General features: G+C 45.8%; 1 protein-coding gene across 2 annotated transcripts in view; it reads left to right on the forward strand.

The window, feature by feature from the left end:
- Fras1 (Fraser extracellular matrix complex subunit 1) overlaps positions 1 to 26,075 on the forward strand; it is a 422,683-nt gene that overhangs the window by 233,658 nt on the left and 162,950 nt on the right. For both annotated transcript variants that reach the window (XM_052735413.1, XM_052735414.1), the window contains exons 19-20: positions 7,617 to 7,757; positions 11,368 to 11,511. In XM_052735413.1, coding sequence (XP_052591373.1) covers positions 7,617 to 7,757; positions 11,368 to 11,511 — 285 coding nt within the window. The remainder of the gene's footprint in view (positions 1 to 7,616; positions 7,758 to 11,367; positions 11,512 to 26,075) is intronic.

The following is a 26,075-nucleotide window of genomic DNA, read 5'->3' on the forward strand; positions in this document are numbered from 1 at the left end:
CTGAGTTTAGTCCAGTCTTATTTCTTAAAGATAAATTCACTCATTATTTTGGTTTATTAATTAATGTCCTTTAGGTGAAGAAATACAGCATTTCGTGTGTATTTTGATCTATTTTGTTGTCGCTAAGACTCACCAAGGGCCTCTAGGCAGAGTTTTAATTAAAGAAATAAATGGGCAGGAATCTGCCCGCACCACTCACGAATCTGTGCCTGTTTATGAAGTTGGAATCCCTTTACAGTAATTGAATAAAACATATGGAATCTATATTAAACAATTATCTTTAATATGGTCCCCAAGGTGCTGACAGAGCTGCACAAATACGTGCCTTCTGATAACGTTCAGCCCTGTTCACTCTCCCCTTCTGCCTTTGAGAGCCTGGGTGTGCCAGGCTTGGGGGTGGAAGATGAAAAGATAGAGACCGAGCCTTGGGGCAAGCCTAGTCACATGGGAGGAACTGGCGTCTGGCAAGTATTTAGCAGCTCATTGTGTGTGCTGAAGTACAGGACGGCACAGGGGAAGAGACGGCATGCGAGAGTCGGGCTCTGGAGGAGAGGTGTGGTGAGGGCAGATGGAAGAAAAGCTTTAAGATTAGTGGGTATCCATCAGGAGAAGATGGGAAAGGGCATTTGAGGGTAAGCAGACAGCAAGTGGTAAACCTGTAATGTCTAGAGGAGTGCAATAAGTCCTGTATTTCTACTGTGAGAGACCAAAGAGGGGAACCATGAGGGTGTCATGGAGAGGAGCAGTGAGGATCTCACTGCACAGTGCTCTGTGACCTCACTGCACAGTGCTCTGTGACCTCACTGCACAGTGCTCTGTGCTTACCAAAGAGTCTGGAGTTAACACTATTGCTGGCCAGCCACTAACAATGGCCTGGTGTATGGGAAATCATTTGCTTACTTTTCACTGTATAAGTATTTTTTCTGCTGCTTTTGTGGCAGATAAATAGGGGATAAAGAGGGGTTGGCTATAAGACTGGGCCACCAGTCCTGGTCATGTATGCTCCTGAAGGGCCTCACTAAGGGGTTCTGGGAGTGGACGTTCAGGAAGGCTTGATGGAGACATAGGAAGTAAAGGCAGCAGAAGTAGAAGTCTGGGGTCTTCTGTGTTCTTATATGAAAGCTGGAACATGGTGGGCAGTGGTGAGAGGGGCGATTCACAGCAGATGTCGGGGCAGGGGAGTCGCATGGGAGTGGCAGTGAGTGAGGAACACAGTCCCCAGCCTCTGCCATGATTGATGTTGAAAATAGCTAAAGTGGATAAGAAAACATTGCATGTCGCTCTCCAAGGGAATCTCTCCCCACAACCCCCCCCCCCCCCGTGTGTGTGTGTGTGTGTGTGTGTGTGTGTGTGTGTGTGTGTGTGTGTGTGTGCGCGCGTGTGTAAGAGGCAGGGGGAGCACAGGAGGAGTATTGGAGGAAGAAGGAGTCCTGTAAGAGGGGAGGGGTGATGAGGGAGGCTAGTGGGAGGTGAATATGAACAAAATACAATGATATATATGGTTAAATGCTGTAGTGAGGTCATTATTTTGAATGCCAACTACCTTTTTAAAAAAAGAAAAGAAGGAGTACGTTAATGATAGGAAAAGTTATTTTTAAAGAAAGCAGTGGACAAGGAGTATTTGGAAAGGAGGGCTATGAGATCCCCAGGAAAGGCCATATGAAGATCTCCTGTCGGCAGTGGATTTATTGGTGTGCACAAAGGCCAGCTCTGTCCTCATAAATTCTGGACTCAGCAGCCCAGAGGTCAGGAAAGCTGTGTGCAGGTCTACCAGAGTGAGAAGAGAGGGGGCAGAGGGGGAACGTGGGGAAGCTCCCATGTTTATGCAGAAAACCAAGAAAAAGGCTAAAGGAATGATCAGAGAGAATGACAAACTGAATTTGATGTCCACATTTCCTTCTACCTGTCTGCCCTTCACACACCTCCTACCCACCTGTTTAGACCGTACAGTATAACTCATGGGATGTAGAACAGGCTCAGAACAGGGTCGAGGACAGATGCATGGGAATGGGGATGGAAAAGATTGACCTTCACCCTTGAAGTTAGGGCAGGGGTGGGGAACACATGGAGGATGATAAATCATATTAAATGGGGCTGGGGGTGAGAAGAAGGAAAAATGAAATTGATTTAAACTAACCTCATTTACATTTTCATCCTGCTTCAGTATCCCTATGGTACTCCCGGAGGATTTTGACATCTACATCATATTTTGACAGATGTCTACCTCAATGTTTGCTTTTGACATGGACAGCCAGGAACTCTTACATGATTTGAAAGCCAGGATGCAGGACCACTTTTTTTCTATCATTAAAAAGTAGGCATATAGCCGGGCGGTGGTGGCGCACGCCTTTAATCCCAGCACTCGGGAGGCAGAGCCAGGCGGATCTCTGTGAGTTCGAGGCCAGCCTGGGCTACCAAGTGAGTTCCAGGAAAAGGCGCAAAGCTACACAGAGAAACCCTGTCTCGAAAAACCAAAAAAAAAAAAAAAAAAGTAGGCATATCCACATTCAAAGAGAGAGAGTCTAAACTGGATGTCTTCATCAGGCCCCTCCCCATGGAAATTGGGGAACCTTGCAGAAGAGAGGGAGGAAAGACTGAAGGAGTCAGAGGGGATGGAGGACAGAGGAGAACACAGTCCACTGAATCGGGGTTCATATGGGCTCACAGAGGCCGCAGCAGTGAGCACAGGGCCTGCATGGGCCTGCATGGGTCTGCATGGGTCTGCACCAGGTCCTCTGCATGTACGCAGTGTGTGTTAGCTTGGTGTTCTTGTGAGACTCCCAACAGTGGGAGCGGGTGTGTCTCTGACCCTTTTGCCTGCTCTTGGCACTCTTTTCCTCCTGTTGGGTTGCCTTGCCCAGCTTTGGTGTGAGGGCTTTTGCCTTGTCTTACTGTATCTTGTTTTGTCTTATTTGGTTGTTGTCTCTTGGAGGCCTGCACTTTTCTGATGGGAGATGGAGGGGAGTGGACCTAGGGGGGAGGGAAGGTGTGGGGGCAGGGCTGGGAGGAGTAGAACTGTGGTCTGGGTGTATCGTGTGAGAGAAGAATTTATTTTCAATTTTAAAAAGTGAAATAATACATTAATTAAAAACTAATTTTTGAGAGAGAGAGAGAGAGAGAGAGAAGCATATCAATTTAAGACCAAAACAGCAAGCAGGATCAGCAGGAACGGCTGTGTTCTCTGGTGTAACTGCCACTGTCAAGCTGGCTGGACTTTACAGCCAGCTAAGGACTCCCTTAGTGCTGGGTCTTTCGGGGTTTATGCAGTTCATTTATACCTTTTCAGAAATATACTTAGCCAACAACTGGAAAGCAGGCCTCTAAAAATGTTGTATTAGTGGAGGAATTATTCATAGAACTTTCAAATGCCTTCCAGATAGGCCCAGCGATGGGGTAAGTCTTCCTTGAAGGAACTGAGACTTTGGACAGAATTCCTGCAAGGAAATAGTTCCCGCAGAATGATCGCTCCTAATAAAAGTCACCGGAGTAATGTAGGCATTTCCCAAACCAGCACAAAATTGAAGTTTCATGAGATCGTTTTTAAAGCTCTAAATGCATTTGCTCATATAAAGGATTCCAGAGCCGAAGAGTCAGAGAGTCTCCATGCAACACTTGCCTCCTTCCTGTGACCTGGGGTGATCAGGGCCTGTCTATTTAAAACCTACTGGGTGATAAAGGGTCTTTCTCTCGAACTTCTGCGCCTGCCAACCTTCCACCTTGCATGTCTTTTTTGCTTTCCTGTTTTGAATAAAATTATAACCTCTACTCACAGTAAGCCAGGCTGCCACATTGACTTTGTGACCAAATAGAATCAAATAACTCAGGTTTATGCTCATAATGCCTTAACTTACTTTGCCCCAGTTTTCAATTCCACAGTGATACATTCTGATTCCTATTTATTAAGGCTGTATAACAGGAAGACCTGGGGATTCTAATGGTCTTAAAAAATGTAATGTAAGCATATCAGTGCTATCATAGGTATATTTATTTAGGCCCATAGAAAACACTGCTGTTTCAGATTGCTTCTCCAGTCATCCTGGGGAAAGAAAAGCTTTGTGTTGACAATATGATTTAACTGGGTGTTTCAAAATATTGCCACCTGATGTTCCAATACTCTCTGTTTCATTTTGTGCTTAGAGACGTAAGTGTGTGTGTGTGTGTGTGTGTGTGTGTGTGTGTGTGTGTTGCCAGAGTGCAAATATGCACACACCATATACTCATGTTAGCGAGTGTACACCTATGTGTGAATACTCCCAGATCAGAGGAGGATGTTGGGCATCATGAACATTCTTTGCCTTCTTTCTTTGACACAGGATCTCTTACTGAGCCTGGAGCTAGGCTGGTGACTGCCCAGCCCAGTATACCTTCTGTTTCTGGTCCCTAAAGCACTGGGGTTGCAGGTGCATAGGGATCATGACCATCATCCTTTAAGGTTTGCTGGGGATTAGAACTCAGGTTCTAATAGCAAGTGTTCTTACCTGTTGAGCTGTCATGCCGATCCCAAGATGCCTCCTTTTATTTGCTTAAACTTTAGTTTACTAACCCCCCCCCCCCCGCCCCCATTGAGGATTCTGAAAATACTTTGGAATGAATTTCTGTATTCTATACTACCATACTTGAGCCATTGACAAAGCAGTGGGAAGACAGTATTTATCAAGCCAGGACATGGCCCTGTGAGACTGGGCACAGGCCATTGCTTGGTAGCAGGGACCTGGGACCTCTGGCACAGCTGTCTAAGCTTTAGGTGCTGGGTGATAGGCGAGACAAGATGTTAGGGTGAAGATCAACAATCAGACATCAGCCAATGAGAGAGTAGTCTAATACTTTAACAGTCTATCCTTCAGGACCTGGCTATCCTCACTGAATAGCAGTTTCTTGTACGGTAAAGATGCTTTGTTCCATTATTTTAGGGGTTGATAGAATCAGATATCTTGATGGTGCAAAATTACACATGGTTCTGCCAAGTCTGCAGGACTTATAAATCTTCAGGGTGTCTGATAGAGGAGACAAGAGAGACAGAGATGAGCATTTCTACAGTCTGGAGGGTCTTGTCCATTTGACAGAGACTGGGGTCATCTGGATGGGCAGGATCCTGATCTGGGCCCTCTTCAGCACAAGTGTGAATTAATGGAAGAACTTGTAGAGGAGGTGTTGGAGGCTTGGGTTTTGGTTAGTTGGCCTATGAAACACACACTCCCAAGCTAATCGCTTACAGTCTTCAGGAATATAGCCTTGGGAGGGTGGTTTCTGCAGAATAAGCATTTTTCCAGCTGTCAAAGAATCAGAAATAGAGAAAATAAAAACAGATAATTAATACTCTCGGCAGCAGTGGGAGACACCGTGCAGCCTGGGAGTTCTCCCTGCGGGCCTTTACTCAGGCGTGGCTGGGATTGCTACTTAACAGTGCAGAAGCTAATTGCAGGATGAGTCAGTATGAAGCATTGGGTTCGTTTAGAAAGAGATAGGATGTGCTTAGATTTTGGCATGGGCAGAGAGAGAGGGAGGGGGGAGGGACGGGGACAGGGGGGAAGGAAGAGGCATCCAAGTTTTAAAACTAGCTCGATGATATATGATTATGTCGCTTTTGAAGTTACTTCTCTCAAAGGGCATAATTTACAACCAGGTTCAAAGATTAAGCAGTCTAAAACTTAAGGAAAAATAAGTATGAGCTGGTTTGCTTTTGCAAATGAAATCCCAGTGTGGTTTGCTGGGTGCGTAGTGTAAGCTTGGGGATGAGAAAGGAATGAAGGAAAAGGTTGAACTCAAAGGTCTCACACGTTGCAGCCTTACACATGGTTTATCTGCTGTTTAACTTCTGACTGAGATAGCTCTCAGAACAGAGATTACTGTCTATACAGGCGACTTTCTCAGTGATGGTTTTTCTCCTTTCTCCTTTTCTTTTTTTTCTGGTTTTTCGAGACAGGGTTTCTCTGTGTAGCTTTGCGCCTTTCCTGGGACTCACTCTGTAGCCCAGGCGGGCCTCGAACTCACAGAGATCCGCCTGTCTCTGCCTCCCAAGTGCTGGGATCAAAGGCGTGTGCCACCACCGCCTGGCTCTCCTTTTTTTAAAGCCAGTTTTCAAAAAACAAATTCATCCCTGAGGTTCTCTGTCTGTGGGTATGGCCCCATGAAATTCCACCCCCTCCATTAACATGTCTATTGGTGGTCTAGTTAAGGTCTTACTTAAGCAGCCGCAGCCGTGTTGTTGAGGTATCACCTGTGAAGCTTCCCTGTCATTTCCAGGAACCACAATCTCACAGCAGATTTCCTGGTCCTCTGGCTCTTAAAATCCTCCTGTCCCCTTTCTGAAATGTCCCCTGAGCCTTTGGTGCAGGAGCTGTGTTGTAGATGTATCCCCTGGGACTGGGTGGGTACCCCATAAACTGGTTTTCTCTGCAGTTTTGACCAGTGTGGTTTTCTGAATTTCTTACCATCTGTTGCCCAGAGCAACTTCTTTGTCGAGGGTTGAGAGCTACACTTCTCTGGGGGGCAGAAGGATAAATATTTAGAATGCAATTAAGTATTATGTTGAAGTAGTGAGGTGGCAGCAGTGGGTTCTGCTGGAACATTCCTCACCTCACTGGCCCTGGGTAGGTTTCCAGTATGAGGCATAATTTCTCTCCTGCTGAGTGAGCCTTAAGTCTAGTCGGACAGCTGTTGGTTACACAAAGATGCATGTGCCATTATTACACCCTTAGGGATTTCTTGTCATGATGGTCACTGTTGTTGCTCATAATCATCACAGTGGAGTAGGACTATTGATGGCTTCTCTCCCTTTGCAGCTTTCATAGCACCTTCTAGAATTATGAAAGCTATTCCTTGGGGAGGAGGCTTCCGGGGACCCTTAAAGGTCTGGTGAATGCCAGCTGAGGTGTTCTTTCTCTTTGTTCCTATGACACCTCTAGAAACTTGTAACATTGTGCTTACTGCTCATAATTACAGCCGAGGTTTATGAAGGCCATACCATGTATCTAGAGATTGGACATACATCTGTCCCATTGCAACATCTAATCCCTGCTTTATAGAGGAGGAAGCAAGAGTCTCAGATGTTTCCGATTTAGCCGAGGTCACAGAGCTGCAGAGCAATGCTCACTCTCGATGCTAGACTTTGCCTTCATCCCACACAAGCGTGTTCTCTTGCTTTTGTTGTGACTGACTTTGTATTGCTCCAATGCTGATGAACTCTTTCCATCCTGTGTACACTCAGGCTCCACCTTAGAATGGGCATTGTGTGAGCAAACACCCCCATCACACTCTCTCTCTCTCTCTCTCTCTCTCTCTCTCTCTCTCTCTCTCTCTCTCTCTCTCTCTTTACTTCAAACAGTCTTTGGAGCAGCCTGGTTTCCAGAGTGACAGGTATCAGGGATAGGAGAACTGTTCATGGTTTCTGGTTCCCTATTTGACATTCTCCAGCATGGGGAGAAAGTATATGACTCTAAGAGCTGTCTGTCTGGTGGCTTTTGTACCTGACTTTGTAGGATAATGCCTTTAGAGAGAAGTATATGTAGTGTGTCCTGGTATTGGAAATCCAAGTGAATAGAAAGTGGACCCCAGTGGGGCAGCTGCTGTCCTCATGTGGAGTCGTCCTTAATCAGTTCCTCTGCTCTTCTCCTCAGCTTGTGACCCCTCCTGCCTCCTGTGTGCAGGGAAGAGCCCTCACAGCTGCACGGTCTGCGGGCCTGCCCATGTGCTGCTGGCTGGGCGCTGCCTCTCCCAGTGTCCAGAGACCCACTTTAACCTGGAAGGTACCTGTACAGGTGAGTGTGTGGCCTGCTGGGACAGAGTTCCTCTTCTCACATCTGCTCTTCCTAGTGCAACCAGACATTTGATGAAAGACTTCATCCTACCAAACTCCTATTCTCACACTGGACACTGTAAAGGGGTAGTGTGAAGAGAGAGGGGGATTAATCTTCCCACGAGGAAGCATGGTGAGTGTGAAAATGATTAAACAGCTTTGTCCTGTAGACTGTAATACTTAAATAAACTCACTCGGTGCTGGGTTTCTCTTGTCTGGGAGACAATCACACCAAGAGAACTTCTCTCCTAGAGTAAATAAAACATTGACATTGTGCAAGAGCCAGAGTTGAGCTCAGCATAACTCTTGGTTACTTTGGCTCTATTTAAAGCTTAAGGCTTTTTTTTTTTTTTGTAGTTATCTCAGGAGTCTGTGCTCGGTGTACCAGATCTGAAAGTTCAGAATAAAAAAGAAAATAGGACTTTGAGGGCGAATTCGCACAACTCAAAAGCAGTAACTGCTAACCCGGTGGTATGCTCTTTGAGCTGTCCTTTATGTCTGGTGTCCAGTAACTGAGAACACATTAGAGATGTGCCTTTCTATATTATCTCCAAATGATCAAGTTATAAGTAAATCCCCATGTTATGAAAAATCACAGTGAGCACTGTGTGTATTTACCTAATTTTTTGCCATCCTGTTCTGCATACTCTGCTGTTTTTAAATCCCCATAACTTTTCCTCAGAAGAGCAGAAAGGGTTTGAGATGTGGGACTGAGACTCGTTCAGGAGCCCTTTCACGTTCTCTCAGTGAGGCTCTGCTCTGGTTACCTACTGCCACCCAAAAGTAACGGCTCAAAACAACTCCAAGTTAGTTGCACGTAAACAACGTATTGCTATCTTTTGCAGTCCCTGGGACCCATAGGCTTAGCTCGAAAGCTCTCCCTTAGGATCCTTTAGGCAAGTTTAGACATATCAGTAAGTTAGGTAGGTCAAGAATCCCTCCCGCCCCCATTTTATGAGGCCAGTTCTTGTGCTCACTGAACTTCCTCACAATAGGGCAGTCTCCGTCAGTTAGCCGTCCCCCAAGCCAGCTGTCTTTCCTTGAAGAGAATATTCTAAGAGACCTCAACAGAAGCTACTAAGCAGGAGCTCCTTGGGACCTCTCCTCGGGAGCCTCACTGCCCCTTCTCCGCTGTTTAAAGCAAGGCAGCTTAGTTTGAGGGGGGAGGTCGCAGAAGTAGCATGGCTGAAGGATGGGGACTTGGAGACCAGCTTCGGAAGTGTGTGTTATAGAGGGCCAGGCACAAAGTACCAGTACCGTTAAGGATGGTTTCCCGCCTTTCTTCCCTTGGCGACCGCAGAAAAAAAGCAAAAGAAAAATGCGGTATTTATTTCCTTCTTTGATGTGCCTTCCCAGTTTAAGAGCATCTCTATATTCCATAACAGGGATTGCTGAAATTACGAGTTCAGATTAGTAAAGCATTTTATTGGAATTGGCAAAATAGTAAAACTTAAGTCCCCTAGGGTGGTGCTGTTTATTCTTATACCTGCAGGGTGGGAAAGACAAACACATTCTCTCAGGAGTCTAGTTTGCTTCCAAAAATAGACATTTGAGGCTAACTGATAGGCAGAAAAGCTTGCTGTGATGAAATCATTACCCGAGTATTTCTGGAGTCAGAAAATGTCTAGTAGACTTATGAAATATTTTAAACTATTTTGTCTTATGTGTATAAGTGTTTTGCCTGCGTGTATATCTGTGTACTAAGTGCTTGCCTGGTGCCCAGAGGAGGGTATCAGATCCCCTGGAACTGGAGTTTCAGACACCAGTGAACTGCCATGTGGGTGCTGGGAATCAAATCCAGGACCTCTGAAAGAGAAGCCAGTGCTCTTAACCACTGAGCTATCTCTTCATCCCCGTGAAATATTAAAATAAACAAATAAATAAATGAGCATGTATTAGATTCTTCTGGCCTAAACTCCAAAGAGCAAATGTAGTGTGAATTTGATATAGATGATTGGATATCAGTGTTATTTTTATTCTGCAATTTTCTTGTTTCTCCCGAATACCTTCCTAATCTCTGGACCCTGGGCAGCTCTACTTTAAAGTACCCATCAGCTCTGCAGGGTAACAGCTTGCTTTGTCCTTACTGTGCCTTTGAAGACATCCTCTAACTTGAGAAGCCGTTATCCAGGCCCCCGTGGTTCCCGTGTGTAAACCATTTGAGTGTGTAAACCATTTGAGTGTGTAAACCATTTGAAGGCGAGCCCCTGTTGCTCCACATCTTCCCTGTCAGAGGATGGATGGTCTCACCAGAAGCAGGGCACACAGGTCACTGCAGACATTCTAGAAAGTGGGAAGACCCAGGTGGTAGAATTATCCTTGGAATGCCAGCATCTTCTGGACGACTCTCAAACAGAGTCTCGGGAATGCGGACTGATCTAGTGCCTTCTAATCAGCAGTGTGTTTTCTTGTTCCCACCCTCTCTTGAAAAAATATCTTACCTCCTCCCGGCCTCTTGCAAGAAGGGAGAGGTGTTTGATTTGAGTTGCAGCCTGTGTCTTGGCTCCCTCCAGCCCCAGGAGGAGGAGTGTATTGGTGTTAGCAAGCTCTCCACAGCACCTGCTCTCCGCCCCCACCCCTTGGCACCAGACAGGCTTAGATCTCTTCTTCCTGACTAGGAACCCAGATCTCCTGCCACTTGCCTTGGCAGCCTGGGCCGGTTGCAGCCATGACCTGCCTGGCTTCCTCCCTGTCTGTGTCTTTATTACCTTCTCCTTTCAGAGGCTCACCTGGATTCTTACACTGCTGCACCTCTTGTTAATTTGATGGTTTTCTGACGAAGATGTAACTTTGCCATAATTTTGTCTAAGGCTTTGAACTTCAGATGCAGCACACGATAACCTCCAGAAGGAAGATTGTTTTTCTGTTCTTTGTATTTAAATAAATATTACTGATTAAGCTGATAAAAAGGATCTAAGATGAGGCCTGAAGGTAGAGCCTGGCTAGTAACCCGCTCTGCTGGGAAGGCTCCGTGCCGTGTGGTGTCTGGTCCCTTGTTGTCTGCCAGGAGTTTCTGAAAAGCAAAACACCCCTCTCCTTTTTGCTCCTCCTCTCTCTCTCTCTCTCTCTCTCTCTCTCTCTCTCTCTCTCTCTCTCTCTCTCTCTCTCTGTATCTGTGTGTGTGTGTCTCTGTGTGTATGTGTCTGTCTGTCTCTCTCTCTTTGTGTGTGTGTGTGTGTGTGTCTGCCTGTCTCTCTCTGTCTGTTTGTCTGTCTGTCTCTGTCTCTGTCTCTCTGCCTCTCTGGTGTTTTGAAGTAGGAGATGCTTGCCAAGCCTGGATTTGAATTTCCTAGTCACATATATGAGGATGTCCCTCTGGAACTGGGCGACCAATGATTCAAATTTTTATAGCTCTAGATCCCTGCTCTGTTTGTAGACAACATTCTCTCTTATTCCAGAAATGGCAGTTGTTGGGTCAAGTCTAGGGGTGTGGCGGGCATGCTTAGGAGTCTTCAGCAGACAGCCAGAGATAGGCATTTGTGGGGTGCATGAAATAACACATGCCTGTGCATACCGAACCGTGTGCATACTGAGCTGCTGACTCTAGTCCTGCCTTTTGTCCCTCTGCCCAGCGTGCCACGCGTCCTGCCGGCAGTGCCAGGGCCCTCTGGAGTCCGACTGCGTCTCCTGTCACCCCCACCTCACGCTCACCAGTGGGCGCTGTACGACCAGCTGCAAGGAAGAGCAGTTCCTGAACTTGGTTGGGTACTGTGCTGGTGAGTGATGCCTCTTTGGGGTCCTGGGGAATTCTGGGGCAGCTGCGAGGGGCTTCATACCAGGCAAAAGGGGTAACGGTCCGTGTGGCTCAGACTACAAGCACTTTTTTCCAGGAACTGATTTCAATATATTCCCTCAAACACTTGGTAAACGGGGATTCAAATGTAACCGTTTTTGTTTTCTTTCCTTCCTTCCTTCCTCCCTCCCTCCCTCCCTTCCTTCCTTCCCTCTCCCTCCCTTCCTTTTTCTCTCCCCCCTCTCCTTTCTTGTTTTGAAATAGGGTGTCATTTAGTCCAGTGTATTAGTCACTTTTCTTATTGCTATCATCAAATGCCAAAGTGACTTGATAAAGAAGGAGTATTTTGGCTCACAGTTTGAGGATACAGTCCATCACGAATGGGAAAGAAAGTCTGGTGCAGGAGCTTGAGATGGCCAGTCCCATTTCACCTGCACTGAGAAGGCAGGGAGAGACGAATGTTGGAACTTCCTTGCTCTCTGGTCTTCTTTCCATTCCAGACCTCATACCCATGGAACAGTGCCCCCACGTTCATTCACGGTGTGTCTTCCTTCCACAGTCTTCCTTGGAAACATGCTCATAGACACATCCAGAGATGTGTTTCCATGGTGATTCAGTCAAGCTGGTAATGAAGATTAATCTTCACACATAGTCTGGGATCAGCTTACTATATATCTGAGAATGGCCTTGATCTCCTGATCCTCCTCCCCCTGCCTCCTGAATGTGGGGGTAACAGAGGCGCACCACCACATCTAGCTTCAGACAGACATTTAATAATGTTCTTGTAAGTCCTGAAGAAAATTAGAGTCTCATATAATGGAGAATGAAGTGATGGTTATAATACTTTTATATACATTTTAAGGTACCAAAAATGTATTTTCAAAACATTCATTCTAAACATGTTTTCCCCATGCTTATGTTATCTGCTCTTTGATGGGAATCTTTGCCTAGGCACAGAATTTTAGGAAGGTTTAGCTAAACGTCGACCAGTTTCCTCAGGAGATGAAATTTTTTTCTTCTGCATTTTAGAATCCAAAGGAAGGGGGAGAGAGGGAAGGGAGGGAGAGGGACGGAAGAAGGACTTGGAATGTCAACAACATTGGAATCATACAACACCTGTGACTATGCACCTAGGCATCCACAGAACAGCATCAAAATATCTGTTTCTTAATCTGCTAATAGATTCTCAGACTACAGGAATAAAAAGTGTGTTAATGACCCTGCCACTAAAAAGAGTAAAGGTTATTGTATATTCCACTGTCCTCTCTAAATTGTGGAGAAGTTTGCACAGGGGTGCCTTCAGCAGTGACTGCCTTTTGAGGAGCTGGGCTGGGAGGCGTTCTGGGATGTGCATGTAGATGGGAAAGATGAGCAAGTAGGATCTGGGAGGAAGCTGACCCAGCTATGTGCCTTATCCTGGAGCAGGAAGGAACTTTGGCTCAATGTCTACAAAGTAGACTTTGGCTCAAGGACCTGCAAAGTAAAGAATATGGGTCATATACAGTCAGTGAGTCGTCCACCACGAGTGAAGAGTGCTGTGGGGTGTTCTGTATGTCAAGTGTGTTGCTAATTAGTCAATAAATAAAACACTGATTGGCCATTGGCTAGGCAGGAAGTGTAGGCGGGACAAGGAGGAGAATAGAGCTGGGAAGTGGAAGGCTGAGTCAGAGACACAGCCAGCCGCCACGATGACAAACAGCATGTGAAGATGCCGGGAAGCCACGAGCCATGTGGCAAGGTATAGATTAATGGAAATGGATTAATTTAAGCTGTAAGAACAGTTAACAAGAAGCCTGCCATGGCCATACAGTTTGTAACCAATGTAAGTCTCTGTGTTTACTTGGTCAGGTCTGAGTGACTGTGGGACTGGCGGGTGTCAGAGATTTGTCCTGACTATGGGCCAGGCAGGAAAACTCTAGCTACAGAAGATCACCACTGACATGCACTACAGGAACAGTTTGGGAAATTTAAGTTGGAATCAGAACAGAATAGAGAGCCTGAAGTTTCAGGCAAACGTTGAGGCTGGATCTTGAGCACCGTGAGAGTCTGGGGGAGAGCTGTGCCTTGACTAAGGGTATGTTATGTGCGAACTGTGAAAGATAGGTTAGAGTAGGAGGGACCGGCTTAGGGACACTGTTAGTGGTAGAGTGTGAACTGTCCTTATCATGGTAGATTTTCCTGTTCCAGTCTGCTTTGCATGTGGACCCTAAAACTTTTTATGCTGTGACATATTTTATAAATAAATGTTTCTATAAGGAGATTGAAAAAGTTTTAATAGTTAATGGACTCTGTTCTCTCTAAAGTCCAGAGCGCTCTTTGATGGTAAGTTAGGTGATTAGGAGTTGCATTTTTTTTTTTTTAAGGCTAATAGGGACCATTATAATAGAGAATCACTGGACTGGACTGGACTTTGGAGTCCCACATCTCAGAAGAACAGACCTCATGAAAATGGGCTGGGGAGAAGCCTTGACTCTCTGTGAAGTTGGGTGTGTCCTGATTTTAAATGTCATCATCACCCCTTGCTCAGAAATACTTTTTTTTTGCATGGGGGTTGTTATAAGTGTATCTCAATTATGAAGCCATCAGAAAGGTGTTGACATAGAAGTTTACTTTATCACTAAATGTATGGCTTTCTAAATACTAGTTCATCAAATGTTTAGTAAGCCCATGTTCCTTGCCAGGCTGGCCCTGTGCAGGCTCTGGGGATAGAGATGACGATGTGCTACTTGCATCTAAGCAATGTAGCTTAGTGAAGGATGGTACATTTGTTTTCCAAGGCTACCATAATACCAGAGATTGGGAGAGTTTAACAACAGAAACGTATTTTCTCACTGCTCTGGAGGATACAAGTCCAAGACTAGGGTGCCCATAGGATGGGTTTCCTTTAGGTCTCTCCTTGCTGTAAGATGCCTGCCCTTTTGAGACCATCTTCTTTGGGGGTAGGGGACAGGGCGGCCTTACTCTGTAACCCAGACTGGCTTGGAAATCATGATAGTTTCCCTCCCTCAACCCCCAAGGGCTGGGATTACAAGCAGTGCCTGGGAAGTTTTTAAGCAGGTAGTGTTATCGTTGCCCTTCTGTGAAGAGAAAGCTTGTAGAAAATGGCTTGGTAGAAGCCGAGGCCCGAAAGACCTGTGTTAGATAATGACCGGAGCCCCAGTGAGCTTTCAAGCCAAGGGCGAAAGAAAAGGAACGGACCTGGCCTCGCTGGATGTAAATGATACATTAGATTTTTTGCTATTTGTCAGCAAAAATGCCCAAGAGGGGCAATTTCATGTGGTTTAATTTAATAGAGCAACAGAAATAGTTGCTCTCTTGCCACAGTGGTTAAGGGAGCAGGAGATTCACCTGGTGTCCTGGTTTCAGGTCATGGAAATTCAAGGGATGAATTTAAACCTTTGCCCAGGACAGGAACAAGTGTTAGAGGCAATAAGAAAGACATTTGCATTTGGACAAGTTGGACTTGGAGTGACAGTTGGACATCAGAGGTACTGTCCCAGAAGAGGTTGAAGGGATACACAAATAGCTACCAGCTCAGTTGCTACTTACTGTTATCCTGAACTGAAGGTCCTAGAATTTTATTTTTTACATTGAAATGTTGCTTTAAAAGTTCTAATCAGTGTTATGGAATTTTTCAGATGACTTTGATCTGAAGGAAGGTGAGGAACTGTGTGGTGACAGACCAAACAGGCTGACACATACCCTACTACACAGTGTCCTTACAAGTGTCTATGGGGGCCACAGAGAGAAGGACCCTGTCTGCTCTCTCTGTGGTTTATAAGCACCTTTCAGGGGGCTAGGATTTAATCTTGGGATTTATTCTCAATCATCAACCAAGACCTCTTAATTGCACTTGGCTGTTCCAAAAGAAAATTCCACTTAATCTATCACACAGACAAGAATAAACACATGCTGGGAACAGGTCCAGTCACCTCAGTGTTTGTTCACATATGGAGATGTCATACGTGTGGGGTGGGGGTGTTTCCTCCAAGTCTGTCAAAGCAAATAGATAGTTAGAAGATTTAGGTCAGGGCTGAAGGTTTTCAGGAAAGATAAATGAAGTGGGATGGGAAGCAGGAGTGTATCAGCCTGTTACAGATATGGCTAAGTGCTATGGAAAGGCCGGAATTTGCTTCATAGGTTTTTTTTTTTTCTTTCCACCCTGCACATCTCAACATTATCAAGAATTTCCAAAGCCCAGGGTGCTTTCTCTATTTGTCTTTCTCAGCTAAAAGCTTTCTCCTGTTCACAGAAGAGGGTGAAATTTTTTTTAAAAAGCACAGAAAAAGCCCTAAGGGGGAAATGTCCAAGTGCAGACACATTATAAAAAACTATGCCATGGGCTTTGTGAGTGCCTAATAGGATGGCTGGGCCTCTCAGATCTTTCTGGAAACAATGAGAATACTGAGGGTGATGTTGCTGAGGATGAGTAGCTGGTTCACTGGGGTGGTGGAACTCCACGGAGTTAGAATTTGATTATTGCTTGTGTGGTGATGTTTTAAATTCTGGTTCACATCCCCGAATCTGTATAAAAGCATAAACAAAATGGGAAAAAAAATACTAGTCTGAGAAGTTTTTATTGCATAAAGTTTGATTCTAAAGGTAGCCATAACTGTTTAATGCAACAAAGGCTCTTGGCCAAAGATTTGTGGAACGAAATACAGCTGTTAACTTTTTAGCCTGGCGTTCTGGTTAAGCAAAGTTAAGCAACTTTCACTGCTGCAGGAGCTTTAGAGTCTTCCAGGTGTAAATCACTATGATAACAAGGGCTAGATGACATTTCCCAGGCGTCGGACTGAATACCCATCCGCTGGCCTGTTATAGCATCTCACAGAGGTTGCCAGTGGTTTCCAGAACTCTCTTGGGGGAAGGGTTCAACTAATAACTGGTGTTAATATTTTAAGTAATTCATTGGCAACAACTAAAATAAAATGGGACTACTAACCTGTCTCCCCTCCTCGCCTCCCCCTTCCTTCTGTCTCCTTCCTCACCCCCTCCTTCCTTCCCTCTCTTCCTTTCTTCTGTCCTTTCTCTGTGATTAGACAGTGGAATCACCCCAACAGCTAGACCATTGTCAGAATTTCCTTTTTAAAGAGTACTGCTGTTAATATTTTTTTTTCTTCCAAATCATTAAGACAACAACACCCTCTCAACCCTTTTTGAGTCATTACTGTGGTTTCCTCCATCCATGGCTAACATTTCTGAAAGTAGGGCCCACGTGGTCTGGTGATCGTGCAGACACGCCCAGTTTAGCCGAGCCTGGGTCTGCATTCTGGAAGAAGCTGATAGGGCTGCATTGCTGAGTACTGGTTGGGATCTGAGTTGAACACAGAGGCGCGCCTGGAAAGGAGCCCTGAAGGACCTCTGCAGGACCCCATGCTCCCACACTCAGACACAGGCGTGGGGACAGTTCTACTTCACAGCGGCTTCAGTCACAGGGAGGTGAGCTGGCGCTGAGAGGATGAAAAGGAGAAAGAAAAAGGACAGATTTTAAATGTCTGGTGGTTTGGTGGCAGTTATCTTATTTGGAGCATCAAAATCCTATCCATGATCCCTCAGCGCCTGACTCCGAGACTTTTCCTTCCAGAACCAGCTTCCCTTTGGCGTCTTCCGTGTTAGAATTTCCCTGTGTGCGGACTGTTTCCTCTCTGTGGCACTGACTAACTCGTGTTCTCTGCAGGGGATCTGCATGGGCGTCTAATAATAGGTGATGCCCCTGAGGACGCGCGTGAGAAGTGCTGGGCTGATTGCTTCTGATGCAGTTTTACCATTTCACGAAATTCGTGTGATCTTTCAAGGGAGGTGGTAATTCAGTCCTTGCTTTACATATCAACAAACTGAGACGCAAGAGAGTTAAATAATTGACTCAGACAAGAATGATAGAACCAAGAACTGAGTCTGGTGACTGGGTTTCATAATTCACCTTGTCATTGTTGAACCCCACAGTACTGAGTACTGACTGAGCACACACATAAGGGACTTGGGAACAGGTATTTTTGTTCTTCTTTGCTTGCTTATTTAGTGTGTGTGTGTGTGTACACATGTGTGCATAGTGTTTGAGTGTGTGCAGTACAAGTGTATATGCATGTGTATAGAGGCTAGAGGATAACCTCCAGTGTCATCTTCAAGAACACCATCCACATCCACCTCCTTTGAGACAAAGCATCTCATTGGCCAGAATCATCAGTTAGGATAGACTGGCTGAAGAATGAGTCTCAAGAATCCTTCTGTCTCGGCCTCTCCAACACAGATTACAAGTGCATACTAGACCATGCCTGTTTTTTAACATGGGTTCCAGGGATTGAACTCAGATCCTCATGTGTGAGACAAATATATCAATGACTGAGCATCTCCGCAGCTCCATATCAGATGTTCTGTGCATCTGCACATGTCTAGTGTTTGCATAGGCGTTCGTGTATGCACATGTATATTGACATGCACATAGCACCTACAAGCCAGAGGTTGGTGTCAGGTGCTGTTCTCGATCCCTCTGCCTCACACTTCTGAAACAGAGCCTCTCCCAGGTCCTGAACTCCCTGATTCAGCTAGGCGGGCTGGCCACTTACTTCCAGTCTCCACTCATCTTTCTTCCCGGCACTAGGATTATGTGCGCATGCCAGCATGCACGGCACTTTCTATGGGTCCTGACAATCCAACTCTCTTTCTCTTGCTTGTACGGCAAGCACTTTACAGATGGAGCCACCGGCCAGCCTCTGGCTAGAGGATGAGAAGATGGATTGGCAGGGATGGTTATGATGATGAGAGATCTTAGAGAGGTATTCTTAAAAAAAGAAAAATTGGCAAGACGTCCTCCTGCGAATGCTGAGGAAAGCTGATCAGGCTGCTGTGGGTGTCCCGCTGACGTAGATGCCCCTGCTCTATGATATTCTAGCTAACTGAAGAAATGGAAAAGAAAAACACCCATGCTAAATTTTAATAATCTATATTGATCCACATCTACTTTAACCTTTTAAAATGTATATGTACTTATAGTGGTAGCCAATAGGTGTGCCGTTCTTTTCTCTTGGTAGCACATACATTTGTATGTGTTGGCATTAAAAAATTAGAAGGATCTGCAAAATGGTCACACTTAATGTTTAAGTAGCATTCAGTGATGGTGGCCATTTCCCTGCTGTGGCAGCTGTTGACAAGCAGGAGACAGATGAGCTAGCAGGTTAAATCCGACTTGTGAGGCTACAGCTGCGACTAACTATGCTTTTGTTGTTAGTAGTAACAATGGCATGCTTATGGATTTATAATTCCCTAAGTACATTGTCTTCTCATTGGATCAACCTTAAAACCCTACTGCGGGGTTGTAATGACTAGAGCGTTCCACCGTGTGGCTTTGGGAATAAAAGCACAGTGCCCTGTCTGTCTGAGCAGCGCATAGCTTGTGCTTGAGGGATGCTGGGTACCGGGGCTCCTAGGGTCTGGCCCCATCCCTCCCTGCTCTATGGTAATGTGATGGAGGAGCTTTTTTCGTAGTGTGATCCATATTCTGGTTTTTATCTCATCTTCTTCGTCCTCCTCTTCATTTCCTCTGGCCCTGCTCTCTGTCTCCGTGTGCCTTCAATTTCCTTGTGCCTTCTGTTTGTTTTTTTTTTAACACTCGCTCCTTTATTTCCCTTATCTCCTTCTCTTGTAATATACTTTCTTTTCTGATTTCTCATCATGCCACCCTATCTCCTACTGCTTGAACTATGAGTTGTATATCCAATCTCTTTCTGGAGCTTTCAGTGATTGTCTCCTCCTTATGCTCTCAATTTGTATTCTTATTTAAGAGACCACAGGGTCTGCAGAGGGATGATTGAACACTTCAAGGCATTTCCTTTGTTTGAGCCTTTTCAAAAAAGAAAAAAAAAGACATGATCTATGCTTAAATTGAGGACTTCCTAAATTAAAACAAAAACAAAAAAAAGTAAGGAGGAAAAAGAGCTTGTATTTCAACTTTGGCGTGACTTCCTCAACAACCCCCTACCCGGCTGTGGTAAGGACAGATGACCTTGAAGTGTCAAATCACGGGCTTTCGTTGTGGCCACTGTTGCTGCTGCCCAGAAGGACAATCCCAAAAGCAGGCAGGGCTCTTGTGGCAGAACTTCGACGTGGGCATCTCTTCAATATTAAAGGCAGTAGTGTCCTATGACTACGCTTACCTGATTTTTCCCATGCACTTGTAAATCTCTTTGGCTGACTTGCAGTAAACAGAAATACTGACTTCGTTTTAAGCATATCTTCAGCATGAATGTTGGTTCTGATTGGGGCCCCCACATAAAAAAGGTTTTGAATTACTATACACCTGCTCATCACTTAAGTCATGCAAGAGTTGGTCCCTTTGATCCAAGGGTTGGGCCTGTGGTTGTTGATGCCTCTTTTTTATAAGCCAAGAAGCTGGAATCGGAGATGTGAATACATTTACCCAGTTTCACAGCTGGTGGCCAGTGCAGCTAGGCTTTGCACCCAAGCAGATCTGCTTCCGAGGGCCCATGTGTGCCTTTAACACACAGCCTACTCTGCACTTCTTGGCAGTCACTTAATTTACCTCTTTTAAATGTTCTTGGGCCTTTGCCCACACACCCCTCCAACTCCTCTGGACCTCCTCCTCCTCTGTTCAGCTCTCGGTTGACATTACCGCCCAGTCACAACTCAGCCTTCTCCTGTTGTTTGGAGGAATAGCAGCGTCAAATACAGCACAAGCAAACCTCCTATTTCTTCTCGAATGCCTCTGCATTTCCATCCTTTACTTCCTTTCTGCCACCATCTCTCCGTGAGCTGACCCCTCCTGCCGGTTATTTCCTCTTCCCCTTTCATACAACCCCTTCCGGGTTCCCCTTGGACCTCTGCTCCCTCCACCTCATCCTTTAGGACATTCTCATCTCTCATCCCAACCCCTTGGGTTCTGCTCCAAGTGGACCGACTCTCACTCCCATCTACCCGCAGGAACTCCAGACTGAAAAAGGTCCAAGGAAACCCCGGTCTTCGTGCCACACCCACGAGCTGTTTTCCTTTCTTCTTGTGACTCTTTGGTTGGTCCACGACTCATTTTGTGACCAGCACAGTTCAGATCCAGTCTAGCTGTGTGCTGGCTCTTGGCCTTGCTTCCTTTTCTCTCTTCCTATTGCGGAACACAAGCTTACGTCTCCCACATGGTAGCCTCATCCACCCCTGTAGTATCTTTCCTACTAAACTCTCCCACTTCTTCCCAAGACGTGGGTCAGCCTTTAAAGTTCAGCTTTGGCTTATAAAATAATAGAAGACCAAAATGTTAGGGTGGTTCCCATTGCCCCCCACATTAATGCCCTTATCCTGATTTCCAAGGCCAATGTTCTCCTTTGATCCTTGCGTGCATGTTAGGACTCCATCCTTACTAGTTCTTCTCTCCATCCCATAGTGATCTACTACTTTGTGCTTGCAGTCTGTTGGGTGGTCTCTCCTTGACAGGGATGTCTTCAGCGGGCATCATTCACAAGCATCGGCTAAGTGCCCGAGTTGTATGTCCTGTGTGTAAAAGATGCTCTGGGCTTCCTTTAGCCCCTTTTGCATGAAATAAGACAAGCCTCATTTCCATCAAATGTCAGTACATCTTCTACTTCCCTCCTTGTGCTGATGGCTTTCCCATTATCCTGTCATGAGCGTCTCCCGGGAAGGTTCCCCTCCTCTTGTGCTTCCTGTAGCACCTTCCAGGTGGCCTCTCAGCCAGCTGACTTGCCAGAAGCACTTATTGAAGAGAGGCACTCTCTATTTGGAGCTAAATCAAGTGCAACCCAAGTTGGATGCAAGGTGCCAAGATATATGAGCGCAGGCGGTGTTCATGGCACGTGTCTGCAGCGGGAGCTGCCCCCAAACTGAGAACTTTGACATTGCCAGTCACTGCATCCAGCTGCCTCCATCTTCACTCCCTTCCCTGGGCCGCTGGTGTAGCCGGCTCGGTAGGAAGTTTGTCAGCACTGAGTCGAGAGCACCATCCTGTCAAATTAAGGTCAGTCTGCTGGGAAGGGGTTTCGTTTGGCCAATTAAAGAGTAAAGGGTGGCCCCCGGCACTGATGGACTTCTCTTTGCTTGTCTGCTCCACTGGTTTTGCTTTGTTTGTTTTATGGCTATTGTGCTAATTCAGACTCTCTGAAGGAAAAAGAAGAGATGACTTTTAAGCACTTTTGGGTGGGCTGAGCCCAACATAATAATTAAAAGGTGAAGGCATAGGTTGCTTCTTCTGCCATTCATATTTTTTTTTATTTCTTTGATGCTTATTTTACGAATTGAACTGTATCAGCTCGTAACAAGGAATCAGAATTCAAATCCCACACTCTTTTTTTTTCATACACACACACACACACACACACACACACACACACACACGGTGAAATGGCGAGGGACCCACTCTTGTACTGATATCCACAGCTGCAGGGAGTTCACGACTGTCCCTGTCCCTACATCTCCAGAAGATGTCTTCTTGTTGCACACCTTCCCATCCGCTGGCTCTTCCAGGCTTTGCACTCCTTCCATGACGTTCAGTGAATATTGAAAGGGGTCATACAGCTCTTTCGTTTAGACCAAGCACTCCAGCATCACTCAGTCTGGGTGCCTTCAGTTATAAGTTTCTGCATTTCCCACCACTCCCTACAGTAGAAGCATCTCTGATTGGGCACCACGCTAACCCATGGATTTAACAGAAGCATCTCTGATTGGGCACCTCACTAACCTGTGGATTTAATAGAAGTATCTCTCATTGGGCACCACACTAATTTATGGACTTAACACTGGTATTCAGAAGGTAGTTGAACAAGACCATTCAGCAAAATAGTCCTTGTAGGCTCTCCACTACAGCCATAGGCTCTTGACCAGTTTTACAGAACTGAATCCTATGTTTTCAAAAGGCCTGTAGGCTTTGCATGACATCATCTCTCTTTTACCTGGTAGAGAACAGTTACAAGTGTTGGTTATTTTAACTACTTCCAATGCACTTAATATAGTTGCGTTAAGAACCCAATCAACCCATAAGATATTATTAAAATTCTCCCTGTATGTCTAAATTTGTCCTTATAGAACATTATTTACCAGCTAAAGAGTCACTGCCCATGAAATCAACATTCAGACCATTGCTTTGATAGCACACATTGACTTGAATATCTTCAAGCTTTCTTGGCTTTGTTCTAAAGATGAGAACTAAGTCATTTCACCGGTGTGTGCTGCCATCCATCATGATCATGGGTAATCCTCACTGATCCTCGGAGCGGAGCCTCCGATTTGGAGAAAGCACCACACAGCGATGACCACATGCAATTTCCTCACAGCTGCAGGGTGACATATTAGAGGGTGTTGCAGCTGCTGAGTTCAAATATTAATTTTTGATTTGTTTAAATTGTGAGCATGTCTACATGCTGTGCCTATTTAGAAAACAAATAGAATCTTCTAGTGCTTAAAATAGGAAATGTATTTATTTTATCTGGAGGTAGTTCTCTGTCTCCAGACTTCCCTGTAATATGTTCATTAATTTGCTTGCTCTGAGCGTGAATTCACTGTGTATTGACAAGGTGGCACGTATACAAACAACTGGAAGCCCATCTGCCTGCTCCCTACCACACACGTGCTTATTATACACCAGTAATCCGAAACGGGCTGAGCATAAATATATCCCGAGTCTCACTTTTCTCCTTGTCACTCTTAATGAATGTTAGAACTAAAGACCCTCCACTGTAATTGCAACAGTGACAAGAAGATTTCACGTACTGAGTGGCAGTGGGAGGAATCTGGACGGCAGCTTCCCGCACTAGGCACTGCTTAAGCAACCAGTGTACGCACACATCATCTAGGAGGTCAACCTCCTGGTTTTTGATTATCGGCAGGGAGATGAGCTAGCTGTGGATGCCTTCCTGCACAGATGGGGCTTTAGGATGGGATGTTAATCCTCACCAAGGCTGTGAGAAGGGTGGGTTGGAAATTCAGGTCCCTATTTTAACGACTGCAGCAGCAGTAAAGATGGAACCGGAGCTGTAGGAGCTTCCTCTGGAGTGTCCCGAGGAACGGCTTCAGATGAATCATAGGCACGGGCGGAAAGGGCGATGGGGACCATTGCGGGGGACTTCGCTCTAGGGTTGGTTGGCCTCTCTGAGGACACTGCCATGTTAAGGGCATCATTTCTCACTGGCTGTGCTCCTACAGCCATCGACATCAGAACCACTGTTTGTCAGGTGGTTGCCACCTACCCAGAAGAGTCAAGTCTCCTCCAGATCAGATCAGTTCTTATAGAGTATGAGAGAGGCTGCGTGAGGTGACTGGTGTCGCAGCAGTTCATAGGGACACACAGTCATCTACGGTGCCTGGAGACGGGACTCTTGCCACATTTAAATTTGTTTAGATTGTAGGATGGACACATTTGGCTGGCCCTCGGGATAGTTCTGTCTTCATTAGCTCAATTGAAACTGACAAGGCAGTTGTATATCTCTCTCTCTCTCTCTCTCTCTCTCTCTCTCTCTCTCTCTCTCTCTCTCACACACACACACACACACACACACACACACACACACACACACACACTGCCAAGTAGCATGCCAAGTAGCATCCTTTTCCTCCTAGGTTGCAGTGGGTTTTTGAAAACTAGAGGCTACACTCCTCACTAACCTTTCCAGGGGCCACCAGGTTCTCCCCGCTTTCTTGAGATTCTTACTTTTTATTGCATTTACTTACATGTTTGTTTTAAAGTACAGTTTCTGTTTTCTTTTATTTTTCCCAGATGGTTTTTCTTCTGTCCTTATGAAGCCGACTCTTTACGCAGGCTTCAGCGGAGATCAGCCCACAACATAGCAGGTCTAAATCCTGTGGAGGTTCATGTCTTTCTAGGCTTCATGAGATCAATCCCTGCTCTCCGTACTGTGAATGGCAGAACACGCACATACATAGTAATGGAGCTTGGAAAGCACAAAAACACTGAAGGTACTTTCCTCAGGAATGTCCCTGGAGGCAGAGGCCTCTACTGTATTCTGAATGAAGAGCATCTCAATAGTCTTATTCTTAGACACGCACAGGGTATAGATGTACAGTCAGCCGGCAGCATGTGGCCATGACCTTTTTTTGTTCCAACTGTTGTTTCGTTTTTTGGCCACCTTGGAGCCAAGATCTGTAAGAGGATCATATTTATGTGTGTGTGTGTGTGTGTGTGTGCGCGCGCGCGCGTGTTCACAGGCACATGTGTGTCGCAACATGCATACTGAGGTCAGAAAACAATTTGTGCGACTCACTTCTCTCCGTCCGCCGAGCAGGTCCCAGGGTTTGTAGTCAGGTTGTGAGGCTTAGCAGCAAGCACCTTCCGACACTGAGCCGGCACCCTGACCTATCTCACGTGGGCTCCTTTGTGTGTGCTTTGTCTGTCTGAGACAAGCTCTCTCTGTGTAGCCCAGGCTGACCTTGAATTTGTGGGAATCTTTTCTTCCGCCACCTCCCTGATGCTGGGACTACAAGCAAGCACCGCTACCCCCGGCTTTGTGTACGTACTCAGACCGGCCCTCTAGAAACTCATTTCTCGAGGACATCCTGTTTTATTCAACTACTGCTTTGGGTCTAACCGTTCCGTTTTCTTGAATCCCTTCCCCCTCCCCTCCCACCCTGCCCAGTTCTCTTACCTTTGCAGGTAACCCGGCTTCCTCCCCGCTCCCCTTTCCCCAAAAATGTCCTTACCTTTGAACTAGTTTGGCTCCTGGTACCTCGTGCCCAGGCCCCCGTCCTCATCCCTGAAGCTTCCTGTGTCTTCGGTTACCACTCCACACTCACTCTATGCCCTCCGCTGCTCAGCCTGCCACCTCCATCAGCCTGCATCACAGAACACTAGAGGCACAGCCCTCTGTAAGGTGAGAGGCAGCCAGTTCTGCTCAGCATCCCAGCTGCTCCCTGGGAGGGGAATCTGGCACAAAGTGTATGCCTTGCTGCTCTTTCTCCTCAGATGAGGTGCTTCTCTAGGCTGGGGTAGGAAGTTGGAGAGGCTACGTGCTGTATTGATGGAGGAAGGCCAGGGTTTGTTCTTTCCAGTGCATCCTCAGGCTGGGTTGTCGGCAACCCTTCCTTCCCCCACTTTTGACCTTTTGCCTATGCCTTGGGCTGACAAATTTGCTGTCTTCCCAGGTGAGGTTTCGGTGACTTCCTGGGGGGGGCTTGTGACACCATGCTGCCTTTTCGGTGGGGGTGGCTGTGAACAATAGGAAAGGACACATGGATTGGTGTTGCACATTACTGTTTCCTTGTACACGTTTACTACTTGGACAGAATCATTTACTCAGGGTCATTTAACTGACTGTGCCAAAAAACTCTGCGAATACTGTACCTACTTAAATTTTTTTATTGTTTGAAAATTATTTTTTCAAATGCTTAACTTCACCTACAGTTATAAAACAATAAGATAAAAGACAACTTTTCACTGACCTGATTAATCAAGGTTGTTTTATTTAACTATGTATTTATATATGTGTATATGTATACATTCACTTATATATGTATATATTCATTTAAATATATATCTAATATATATTATAATACTCATATATATTCATAGTGTCAGCATAG

Source organism: Peromyscus californicus, unplaced genomic scaffold, assembly GCF_007827085.1.
Source record: "Peromyscus californicus insignis strain IS unplaced genomic scaffold, ASM782708v3 Scaffold_13__1_contigs__length_99412109, whole genome shotgun sequence".
In the NCBI taxonomy this organism is placed as follows: domain Eukaryota; kingdom Metazoa; phylum Chordata; class Mammalia; order Rodentia; family Cricetidae; genus Peromyscus; species Peromyscus californicus.